We start from the raw sequence: 12,354 nt of genomic DNA on the forward strand, positions 1-12,354 counted from the left end.
GACAGCATTTTACTTGAGCTTCTGCATGCATCTTTATGTTCGTGGGCTTTTAAGTGATTTTCCACTTGTGTACGACCAAAATTGCTGTCGCAGTAGTAAGGAAATACTTGACTCGGGTGGCACCAACTCTTGTGGGTCTGAAGACCATCAACACCACTGGACCAGTTTGCTTTCACCTCTTTATTAGCTGTCCACTGCAAATGCTGCACCCATGTACCACAAATATGACTGAGCAGTGAACATAAGCAGTGAAAATAGTACTTACTGTCACTATTAAACTACTGGCTCATTTGACTGTCAACACTGCCTCACCCATGTCCTGCATACAGTGCCTCACCTCTACACAGTAAATCCATACCAACGCTGATCATCTCTACATGTACGGTACACACTGTACATACCAGCATTGTTCACCTTTAGCTGCACAACACACGCTGCTCTGAATGATTGTAGCACCAACGCAACTTATAATCGATTTGTCTCCTCCATGTATGGATACTTTTGGGCAGCTGCTGCTGTCACTTGTCTGTGTTTATTGTTAGACACAAACGTTGCCCTTGGAATGCCTTTCATGACGGCGCTGAGTGGCGACCCTTCTAGAATAGCCACTGTAAGCAACAGCGCACATGTCAAATAAGAGCCAGCACTTTCAGAGCCAATCCTCCCAACACACTGATGGTGGAACTGATGGTGGAACAGTAAAGCAATGGAAGATATGATAAGGTGCCTGTATCAGATGAGGCTATTATCCTGTGGCTACTGAGCTAACCTCCGGCAAATATTCAATGAGAGAATGGTGTGCGGGGAAGCAGCCTGTATGCAACATGTAAGATGAAAATGAAGTCATTAATTTGATGGATAATCAGTGTTAATATGAGTTTTATGACTTCATTGGACTTTTTAACTATTGAGCAGCATTTTGAAGAGGCTCAGAGGCGCTAGAAATAAGTAGGAATGTCAATCAGGAGTAGAAATGTCTTTTAATCTTTTAAAGATTTATACTGTAATAATGAATGGATTTCAATATCATGTAATGAAATGTGACATTCAAACTGGAATTCTGAAAAGACACAAGTTATTGTAAGACATACCACCTTTATTAAATGCACAGTATTACAAGGAACATTTCCATTAACTGCAGAGAAGCTACTCACGTGGTGCACAAAGCATAGAGTTGATTGATCGAATTGACTGATATTTAAGCAGAGGGATCTGCCAGGAGGAAAAAAAAACACATACACTGCAGCTCAGGGTATCACACGTGCGCGTGCACACACACATACACACACACTCACACACTCACACACTCACACATACTTTCTCCATTCGTACAGCAAAACATGTTATCTGCACATGGATGAAAACTGCAATTCTGCTTTATATTTACAAAATAATCCCCCCTCCCCCAAGATAGATTACATTCAAAAAAGGTCCCATCCCTTCTAGATTACATTCAAAATAATATACTATTCATGATGCAAAGTCACAGTTATTCATCTGAAAGAAGACCAAAAAAGGCTACAGTCAGATATGAGTGGTGGGAGGAGTGAAGTATGGCCTGGGTCCCATGGGTCACCTGTGTAGTGGCAGGGAGCCTGTGGTGCTGCAGGTAACATAGTCTCCCTCACACAGACAGACAGACAGACATGGCCCTCACATAGACAGACAGACAGACAGACAGACAGACAGCATCTCTCTCACAGCCTTCGTAGATCTCTCCAACATACTGGAGAACAGGGAGAGCTGGGATATTACTGAATCAGCCTCGTCATCGAGAAAAGACGTTGTTGAGACGCTTAAAGAAATTCATCTCCAGTTCAAAAAGTCGCAAAAAAGGATCGTATCCTCACTGTTATTATGAACAAGCACAAAGAAATCATACAATTTAGCACAAATAAAATTGTATTTACATATATAGTATGTATTGCCAGTGGCCCATAACACATTTTCTTAATTTATGTCACATATTTGACATGTTACCTGTTTAAAACAGAATATACTATAGAACATACTATTCATATAGACAAATATCAGAACTGTACAGGATGGACGGCAGGTTACAGGCTGACTAGTTAGAGCAGACACACATGACTACTGTACAGAACTGACTAATGCTGTAATGCTGTTCAAGAAAGAATCAACCATTGACGACTGTCACCAAACAAATGTGTCAGGATTTGTCATCATTATTTATGTTGCAGTTCAACATAGCTGGGTGGGGACATATTTCTGTTCAGTAAAGAATGCAACAGGCCTCAGGATGACTTAAACATCTGTACTTCAGAGCACAGGAGCTTTTAGTGTGCATTTCTGTCTCACTAAAGAACATTATGAAGTGCACTTAGAATAACCTATTGTCTAAGCAGTGGGGATAACTGCACTAGATAATCTCAATATCAAAAGCCAATATCTATGATCATAGTCAAGTCTCTGTAGTATCACTGATAAACAGTGGTTTAGTGCTCACTTGTGAATGAATAACAGTTACTCCTGTATAGACAGCAAAGAGAACGTTGTAAGATTGTTGATGCTGATTATATAAATGCACAATATGCTTGTAAATACCTTACGTACATAGCGGAGTACTGGTACATTACAGTCTCTCTCCCATATCGACCCCTATCATCTTTTCTCTCATGAATGCATGATCGACATTCCACCAACAATAGTTGTTGAAACGAACAAGCAGTTGAAATGAACAAGCAGTGGTCCTATTGCGGTTGATGAGAAGTTGTTTTGGTAATAGTTTACTAAGTATGTTGGTCCCCTGCTTCAGACCTGTCCATGTATGAGTGTAGGTGTTAGTGTTAAGTCATCACATCTCTGATAGAGGCTGTTGTACAACCATGTTGGGGATCAGACTCAAAGATACTCTCACAACCGCTACAATACAGGTTACTGAGTTATATCAGACGATAGAAGATCACAGAATATCACATCATTGTTTGAAATAATATACAGTATGTAAACAAATACATGAGTAATTTAAGTGCATAAAAAGCTGAAATGTTCACAATAGGGGAATTGCACCAAATCAATCCTTTAAATCATTTCTAACCAAAGGCTGATACTGTAAACAGCAGCAATACCCTGTCAATTCCCAGTGAAAATGAAACAAAATGTGTTTCCTCAAAGGCAAAGTCCTTCATTTCTTATCAGCTTCATACTGTAGAACATTAACAACTTCAACAACAACAACAACAACAACAGCAGCGACATTTGTAAAGCTGCCTTTGAAGATGCACAAACAAAAATCATGGAGTAGAATAATGGGCCGCCAATAGAATCACAATGCAGAGGATAATGCTCCATGCCATTGCTGGTGAATGTGCTCTCCACAAACGACAAAAACGGCAGAAACATTCTGTTATGCTCAACGTCCCCACTGCTGGGATGAGCACAACTCCTCCACCACATAACACCAGGATGGTCCTTATTCACTGTGCTTTAGTTATCCAGTTAACACTGTCAAATGAGTAGTGCATTCTTCTAACCACATTCAAAACACTTTACACATCCTAAAATGGAAATGAAGTTCAGTAGCTAGCAAAATATAATCAGATATAAAAGACCACTGATGATGAACATTCATAAAAATAAAATAAAAAACAATTCAGAAAAATGAATCTAATTTGGCAGAGATGCCCATGTCTTTTAGAAGGTAAACTTTCTTTTTACATTGAAAACGTTTTTCGTAATATGCACATATCTATATCAAGGTTCAGGGGATTGACAGTGTTGTGTTGATGGATGGATGGCGCATTCTCTCTGAACGGAACCAGAACAGATCAACTCCACAGCTCTGCTCTCTGATTGGCCGAGCCAACTGAGGTCAGACAGTCACAAATCAACATGGAAACAACATGACTTGGCATGGAAACAAACACAGTCAAGAGCCCCTTACATCAATTACAAATTTCTCACATCATAAAAATAGTCCATGACACTTAAAAGCAGTAAGCCTTACTTCATTGTAATGTATTTTTTTTCTTCACATTTCAACTTTTTACGGTATGTTGATCCACAAGATGTTCCTTCTTATATTAGAAGGAAAAGTAAAAGCTGTATCCATGTTGGAAAGTGTCCATACATTGTCCATGATGATTTGACACGCAGTCATTTTCCCTTTGTTCATCCCCAGCTAGGCTAATACAGTGTACAAGAGTCAAATAACACAAGATACATGAAGGACCTATTTCAAGGACCCAGATTAAGCCTATTCCTTGACCGAATTGCTCTTTAATCAAGATCACTGATCATTTGGTTTCATGAACATGGCTTCAATTGTTCTTGATTGTTCAGTTGTTGACTATAATTAAGATTAATTTAAAACTGCCAGTCACAGTCCAGGAGTAGTAATCTAAAATTAAGCAATGTTCATGAAACATTTTTTTTATGAAACATTTCTCAATTAACAAAATCAGAATTAGGCAATCCTGCATGCATTCAATCTGGTTTTGAGAAACAGGCCCTAAATGTCTTCAAATGGAGAAGAAAGGAAATAAAGATCTCAATCAAATTTAAGGCTTTTGTCTATGTGATGATCGAGGAGGCAGAAGCACAATCAATACCACACACACAAGCAAATACATATACTCTCTCTCTCTGGCATGAACACCTGAACACACACACACACACACACACACACACACACACACACACACACACACACACACACACACACACACACACACACACACACACACACACACACACTCACTCACTCACTCACTCAGCCCAGTATATCCAGGTAGACAGGCGAGGCCTTGGCCAGACTCTGGAGCAGACTGTGGATCTCCTTGATGTTGAGTCTCATGTAGGGCTCTCTCTGCCAGCAGCCCAACATCAGGTCGTACACCTCCTTTGGACAGGTGCGCGGCCGCTGGAGGACACGCCCCTGAGTGATGCACTCAATCACCTGCAGGATGGAAGGAACAGGCCGGTCACTACTACTGGTCACATGACTAATCACACGCCACACGCCTGTTTGTACACGATGAACAACATCACACTTTAACCCCCTCCCTCCTTACAGTCGCTTATATATGTTATATGTGAACGCTTATACATATGCTTATACATGGCCCATATGTGTTGTGTTGATGTTGTGTGCTGCTATATATACTGTTTGGATGTTCGGATGTATGTGACTATTGTTGCCTGTACTGACAATGCCCTTGTAATTGCCTTTCAGGGATCAATACAGTTGTATTGAATTGAATCAAAGTTAATTGAACAATCTGAATGCAGTGTTCCAGTCTCAGTGTAACAGTATAACAGGTGACCTCTGACCTCGTTGTTGGAGAGCTGGTACCAGGGCTGCTTCCCGTAGGTGAAGATCTCCCAGAGGACCACGCCCAGACTCCACACGTCACTCTCCGTGGTGAACCTCCGGTACATGATGCTCTCTGGGGGCATCCAGCGGATGGGCAGCATCGTATGACCACCCACCTGGAGGCCACAACCCACAACAACACACAATCCATCAGTAACAGTATCTAACCTAACCTAACCTACACAATAATGTATATTGCAGTTGTATATTGTTGTACTATAATTTTGTATCAGTAGCATTTCAGGATGTATTGATTTCATTGTTATTTACTGAATTAAGTGTTTTATTGTCGGATTGACTGCTTGCTGTACAACCCCATGACAATAATAATAAAGATTCTCTATTCTATACCCTATGGCCTGGACGCTCCAGACAGACACAGCAAAACAAGATCCTGTTTCTCAACTCATTTTGATATGACTGTAGGTTTAACTAGCACAGTGTTCTACTACTGAATGTGTTCAGACATGTCATGCTCAGCTCAGCTGCTTCGTTTATCTTCCTCAACTGATCACAATGGCTGATAGCGTGTATTAGTGAGTGGGCCTATTCATATGTTTTTCTGATTGGGTCTGATGCGTCTCAGTTTCATTCATCTGTTTTGTATTGATTTTCGTAAGGGACACTCAGCAGCAGAGGGCACTGTAGGCCTCAGGCCTTGGTGTGTGTGTGTGTGTGTGTGTGTGTGTGTGTGTGTGTGTGTGTGTGTGTTCGTGTGAGAGCAAGGAATTGTCTCACTCAAATATGTTATCCTCATACCATTGACTTAAAATGACTGCCTGAAATATACTGTAGAAGAATGTTTCACCCCAAGCAGGAGACTGAGATGATACGAGATAGTGGCTGGAGAGGCTGGATAACGAGGGGTGGGGGGTGTTCATAAACTCTCTGTATTTTAGAGCACCTTAATGAATAGGACAGAAGATAACGCATTTGTAAAGCATTAACTACTTCCTCAGGAAAGAAAAACTGCCGGTGCATTTTGCACTGTTGCCCCCTATTACCATGGAAACAGTAATTCTATGCAGATTATAGAATTTGCATTTAAATGGCATTAAAATAGATAAAATACTTCTGGCTAAAAATTACTATTGCTGTAACTGCATGGTTATTTCAAACCAAAACCAATGAAAAATTCTAATTACATGTTTGTGAATGTGTGTGTGTGTGCGCGCGACAGGAGAGAGATAGAGAGAGAGAGAGAGAGAGAGAGAGAGAGAGAGAGAGAGAGAGAGAAAGAAAGAGAGAAAGAGAGAAAGAAAGAGAGAAAGAGAGAAAGAGCGAAAGAGAGAGGGGGGGGGGGATATATAGAGAGAAAACAGACTCACCCTATAGTAGTCCGTGCTGTATACGTCTCGGGACATGCCAAAGTCCCCTATCTTGACCAGCAGGTTCTCCCCCACCAGACAGTTGCGTGTGGCCAGGTCTCTGTGGACAAAGTGCTGGGAGGCCAGGTAGACCATGCCTGCAGCGATCTGCTGGGCGATGTGGAGCATCTGGGACTGAGTCAGTTCCACCATCAGACTGTGCTGTCCATCAGCCATCAGTACAGCATCAGGACCATGAGACCTACAATACACCACACCACACCACACCACACCACAACACAACACAACATGACATTGATCAAACACAAAGCCTGGCACAGTCCACTCCTGATTAGCGCCCATTAATTAAAACCTAGTTGAAGTACATGCTGTTTACCAGTCCCAATTTAGGGACTTTCTGATGACTGCAAGCTTGATACTCATGAGTCCAAAGTGTACCATAGTACAGTAGAATGAACACAGATGAAAATGGGCCACTGGGCCAAAGATAAGTACCTGAGGAACTTGTTGAGGTCCCCATGCTTCATATACTCAAACACCATGATGAGCGGGTCGCTCTCCACACACACGCCGTAGAATGTGACGATATGCTCATGCTGCAGGTTGGTCAGCAGCTCTGCTTCCCTGTGGAAGTCTGCACGGCCGCTCTCGCTGGCCTCTTTGAGTGTCTGTGGACGACAGACACACACACACACACACACACACACACACACACACACACACACACACACACATACACACACACACACACACACACACACAATGCCCTCAAATTGGTTAACTGAGTATATTCACTCAATAGACCACACAATCTCCTACAGTACATAGACCTCTACAAGTCATGCTATGTGAGTCGCATTTCCTATATGAGTGTCAATATTTTTCATAATTGACTTTAAAGGTGATTCCGTACCTTGACTGCCACAAGAATCTTTTCTTGGTCTGGGGAAAGGTTGTAGCACTCAGCCAGGAAGACCTTCCCAAAAGCTCCCTCTCCCAGCTCCCGCTTCAAAACGATGTTGTGCCTTTTGATGTGCTGGACAACTGTGAGGTGCAAACAGACAAAGTTATTACAAGTTAGAGATAATTATCAGTCAGTCTACAACTGTTGAGAGGCCCTCATAGACAATGCACTATTTTTACTACCACAGGATTGTCAGACTGTCTGTGCCACCTACTGTAAAAGCATTGTGTCTGTCTGGAATGTGAACAGTGTTTATCTGTTATTACAATTTAGCTGTACGTCACTCAACAGAAGTCAACCAATGTCATCGCCATGGTAATAAATAGCAGGAAGTTCACTATACTGTCCGGTCGCAGCCCGACAAAGATCTATTCGAAAAAGACTAGGTTACCACCAGCAGACCTTGCACCATGGTAACTCACACGTGTCCGATTTCAGCATGCTGCCAGAGTTGCGGAAATACTGTGGGTTCTCGATGACAGGGATCTTCGTCATTCCAATGATCACAGCGTCTGGGCCCATCTCCGAGGACGATGGGGTGTTGTTGCCATTGGAGACGTGATGAAGAGGACTGGCAGAGTCATCATCATTACTGATGACTGAGGAAGAGCCTTAAAAAAACAACAGGAAACCAAACATGAGTGGAAGTTGTGGCAATAATACCTACGCAAGAACACGGCTAAACAAGCTAGTCAACTGAATGTTCTTTGCATTTATTAATAAGAAGTTAATATTCCAAAGAGAAATCCTGCTAGGTCCTGACTCCTGCATGTTACCATTCAGTCCTGAAACATTACTGTTGCTAAGATTAAACAAACAAGCTTACCCTTCATCCCAAACTTTGAGTTTCTTCCATATTTTAGAATGATCACCATGAGAACACATCCAGTTAATGCAACGCCAGCGATTCCCACCACGACGTACACCTGCAGAGGAAACGTTCACCAGTACAGTAGAAGATTCTTGCCTACAGCAGTGCTGCAGTGCAATATAACCAATAACCATTCATGAAAGACCACTGAGTGTATGATCACTTACTGCAACACCATCATCCAGTGGAGGTGCAGTGGGGGAGTCTGTGAAAAAACACCAAGCACAGGTCAGATTTAATGCAGAATGAATACATAGGCTACATACATTTACATTGTGGTACATAGCAGAATTGTCCTTTCTTATTAGTTGTTTACAACAACTCCAGCAGATCATTTCTTATGTTTCTTGAATCAAAATGACTTTAGATATATTCGACTTAGAGCTGTATACACTGTGTTAGAGTTGTGTTAGAGGTGTTATGTGTTGTGTAACACTGACCACAGCTTTTCAAAGTTCAAACACGTACCAGTAGTGTCTGAGAAGCATCAGGATGACATCACACACCATAGGCAGCACAGTCAACGCAGGACATGGAAAACAAGGATGAGGAGACATCACCTCTTTTATCACCCTCATCTTCATCGTTATCATCTTCATCGTCATATAACTTAATACCATGTCAAGAGAAACGTACTCTTGCATATTTCTGTAACAGTAAGTTTCAAAATAATTTCTCCTAGCTTAAGCAATATTCAATGAGCAGTGCCTCTACTAAACATTCAGGTACTGTAATTAATGAACACTTACAATAGTAGCCTGATGTCTCATCTGAAAAAATAAAAAAGAGAAAGAGTATTCATGTTATTCATACACACAGTTTTTCCTGAACAGGTTATAGGCAAAAAAAAACATGTTTTTTCCTGGTTAAATCATACAGTCTTGAAAAAAAAAAAAACCTAAGTATGAGACACAGCTTACAGACATATAATCAACTGTGCGATGGATACCTGTGTGTCCAATGTCAGGCGGGAAGAGGAAAGTAGCAAAGACCTTCTTCTGGTCCTCTCCAAACTCATTCCTGGCCACCAGCGTGTACTCGCCATTGTGGATGTGTGTGGGGTTGTCCAGCTGCAGACAGCCATGGTACTCGCTCTCGGTGGACTCGTGGATCTGGGTACTGATGAAGTCCTGCTCGTGGAGAACCATGTCCTCGTGGTACCACTGCAGCTCTGGCTTGGGGTTCCCCGTCACGCTGAAGGGGATGCACCAGTGGTGGTGGTTCTCCGGCTCCAGCAGCTGCAGGATAGTGGGGCGAACTGACACAGCAACAACAGGAGAGGAGAGGAGAGGAAGAGTAATCGCAGGGTACTGGGAGCAATACACCAGGAGAAAGAGGAGGATGAGGAGGAGGAGGAGGAGGAGGACGAGTACGGTAGATTGAGGACTACACAAGAGGAGTAGTATAGCAGGGCACCAGGAGGAGCATGGCAAAGTGACAGGACACATGTACAGTAAATACGACTTGCTGAAGAAGCCATAGCGGTGACAACTGTAGAGCTCCTCCTTTCAGAGGGGTACACACAACAGGGGAGGCTGGTGAAGGCAGAAATCAGAGGATGGGCCCATTGTAATGCGTGGAATGGAATGAGGAATGGTATCAAATTTGATTTGCATTACAATTAATGAGCCCGTTCTCCAATTTCTACCTCCACCAGCCTTCCCTGACGCACAAGCAGCAGAGGAGGTTGTTCATAATGTCGACCATCAACACATGATTAATATACGGTACACTGTAGTAGATTGATGAGTAGTGAAAAGGCATGCAGACAACAGAGCACACATCCTTACAGAGGATGTTGAGTTGGAGCGTGACCTCGGTCTGGCCGACCATGTTCTCAGCACTGCAGGTTATCACTCTGCCGTTGTCGTAGGGGGAGAGGCCGGACAGGGTCAGACTGCTCTCCAGCTCCAAGGCATCTATCTGTAAACACAGGCAGTTAGGGGCAATGTCATCAAGATCAAATCAAACTGTATTGCAATGCTATCAACAAGAGTTATAGGTGAAGACACTGAGCACAGTGTTACAGTGTTAAGGTCTGATCAGTTACCGTCTAAAACTAGGCACCACCAGAATGTTCCCTGGTCAGGTCATATGGTCAGGAAAAGCTCAGGGCCTTATGAGGATACAACTATAGTGCAGTGGAGGGTTGTGTCCTGCATCGGCAATAGGAAGATCATCTCACCTCATAGCTTGTGGAGAGCATGTCGAAGTTCCACTGGATCTCAGGCGCAGGGGACCCTGACCCCCTACATGTTGCTGTGACATCGCTGCCCTCCATCTTTGTGACGACAGAGGGACTGACCTCTGCTTGGGGAGCCTCTGTGAGACAAAATGTGAAAATAACCTTTTTAATGATCACCTCTGCAGTACCATAACAGCTTCTGAATGGCCTTCATTCAATTTAGACTTCAAACTGTTTACTGGCTTCCTAGTTGTTCAAGTTAACTCGTGTCCCCACTCTTTCTTGTCATTGTATGGTCGACCACTTGCTCAGTACACTTTAGTCATTTTTCTCTCTGTCTGTCTCTGTCTGTCTGTCCGTCTGTCTCTCTTTGGCAGTCATGTGCCTGTTTTGACATGTTTCATGTTCAATGCTGTACCCTGTCTCAGGGTTTTACATTACCACAGTCTGGGGGGGAGAGTTCGGAGAAGGACTTGGTCCGTCCTCTGTCGTCTATGCATTGTATCTCTTGACTCTCAATGTCCTCTTGCAGTCTCAGTTTGATCCATATGTTCTCACACACACACTCCAGAGGGTTACCAGACAGGAGCCTGAAGGGCAGAGACAGAGCATTAACACACAGACACAGACACAGACGCAGACGCAGACGCAGACACAGACACAGACACAGACACAGACACAGACACACACACACACACAGACACAGACACAGACACACACACACACACACACACACACACACACACAGACACACAGACACACACACACACACACACACACAGACACAGACACACACACACACACACACACACAGACTAAGAGGTTCATAGTCTTGCAATAGATAGAAGATACTTACAAATATGTCATGTTTACGTTTTGGAATGTCCTCCAAGATAGTGTTGACAAGTTATTGTCTCTCAGATTCCTACAAGTCAAAATAATGTTACACAAATGCCATAAATGCATAATAAGGTTACATAAATATAAACCTCCATATATATTGCATTGTGTATGTGTGCATGTTATAATGTATGTACAGTATAATGTAAGGTTACTGTCATAAATAATGCATACAAATATTTCTCATTCAAATCCTACCATGGTATTCCACCATGCTGAATTGAATATTTTGCTATCCTGTTCATTGTTTGCTGGTTATCCTACAGTACCATAAGCCTGTCCTCAAACCTACGAGCCTGGCTGGAATGGGGCCTACAGTGAGGCTGGTAAGAATTTAAATCCCATCTTCCCTACAGCATGAATTCCCCTTAATTGGTTTTCCATAAACTGAGCCTGTCTGGTGGCTCCTAAATTTGCTGTTGAGGTAAAGGCATAAACAACGGATGTTGAATAAGACTACTTACACATATTGAAGTCTTGTATTGTTGTAAAAGGCCATTGATGATATAGAAGTTAATCTAGTATTTGTCACAGTTCTGTTGGAGAGGGAATTAGAAAGAAGAGAACATATAATTATTCATGGTCACATTTGTGTATTAGCAAAGTTCGTCATACTTAATGAAATTGACTGTAGGTGCATAGTTTATTGTACAGAATGCCTATTGTACAAAATGCCACAATCTTGATCAGCACATGAGTAATACTTACAGATTTCTGAGATTCATGTAGTACTTCAAGCTGTTATCATTGATGTCAAATAGTCTATTTTGG

The 12,354-nt window shown here is 42.4% G+C and overlaps 1 protein-coding gene across 1 annotated transcript in view; it reads right to left on the reverse strand.

The window, feature by feature from the left end:
* Nucleotides 1-4,732: 4,732 nt before the first annotated feature.
* The window catches only part of ntrk2b (neurotrophic tyrosine kinase, receptor, type 2b), a gene marked incomplete at both ends in the record, with an annotated part of 9,972 nt that continues 2,350 nt past the window's right edge, over nucleotides 4,733-12,354 (reverse strand). The window contains 15 exons of the mRNA XM_083670694.1: nucleotides 4,733-4,918; nucleotides 5,293-5,451; nucleotides 6,664-6,904; nucleotides 7,159-7,331; nucleotides 7,577-7,707; nucleotides 8,050-8,238; nucleotides 8,454-8,553; nucleotides 8,666-8,703; nucleotides 9,448-9,756; nucleotides 10,289-10,421; nucleotides 10,684-10,820; nucleotides 11,125-11,273; nucleotides 11,540-11,608; nucleotides 12,048-12,119; nucleotides 12,292-12,354. The exon at nucleotides 12,292-12,354 is cut by the window's right edge and continues 12 nt beyond it. Of these exons, the coding sequence (XP_083526820.1) occupies nucleotides 4,733-4,918; nucleotides 5,293-5,451; nucleotides 6,664-6,904; nucleotides 7,159-7,331; nucleotides 7,577-7,707; nucleotides 8,050-8,238; nucleotides 8,454-8,553; nucleotides 8,666-8,703; nucleotides 9,448-9,756; nucleotides 10,289-10,421; nucleotides 10,684-10,820; nucleotides 11,125-11,273; nucleotides 11,540-11,608; nucleotides 12,048-12,119; nucleotides 12,292-12,354 (2,149 nt within the window). The remainder of the gene's footprint in view (nucleotides 4,919-5,292; nucleotides 5,452-6,663; nucleotides 6,905-7,158; nucleotides 7,332-7,576; nucleotides 7,708-8,049; nucleotides 8,239-8,453; nucleotides 8,554-8,665; nucleotides 8,704-9,447; nucleotides 9,757-10,288; nucleotides 10,422-10,683; nucleotides 10,821-11,124; nucleotides 11,274-11,539; nucleotides 11,609-12,047; nucleotides 12,120-12,291) is intronic.

This window comes from Argentina silus (genome assembly GCF_951799395.1).
Source record: "Argentina silus genome assembly, chromosome: 5".
NCBI lineage: Eukaryota > Metazoa > Chordata > Actinopteri > Argentiniformes > Argentinidae > Argentina > Argentina silus.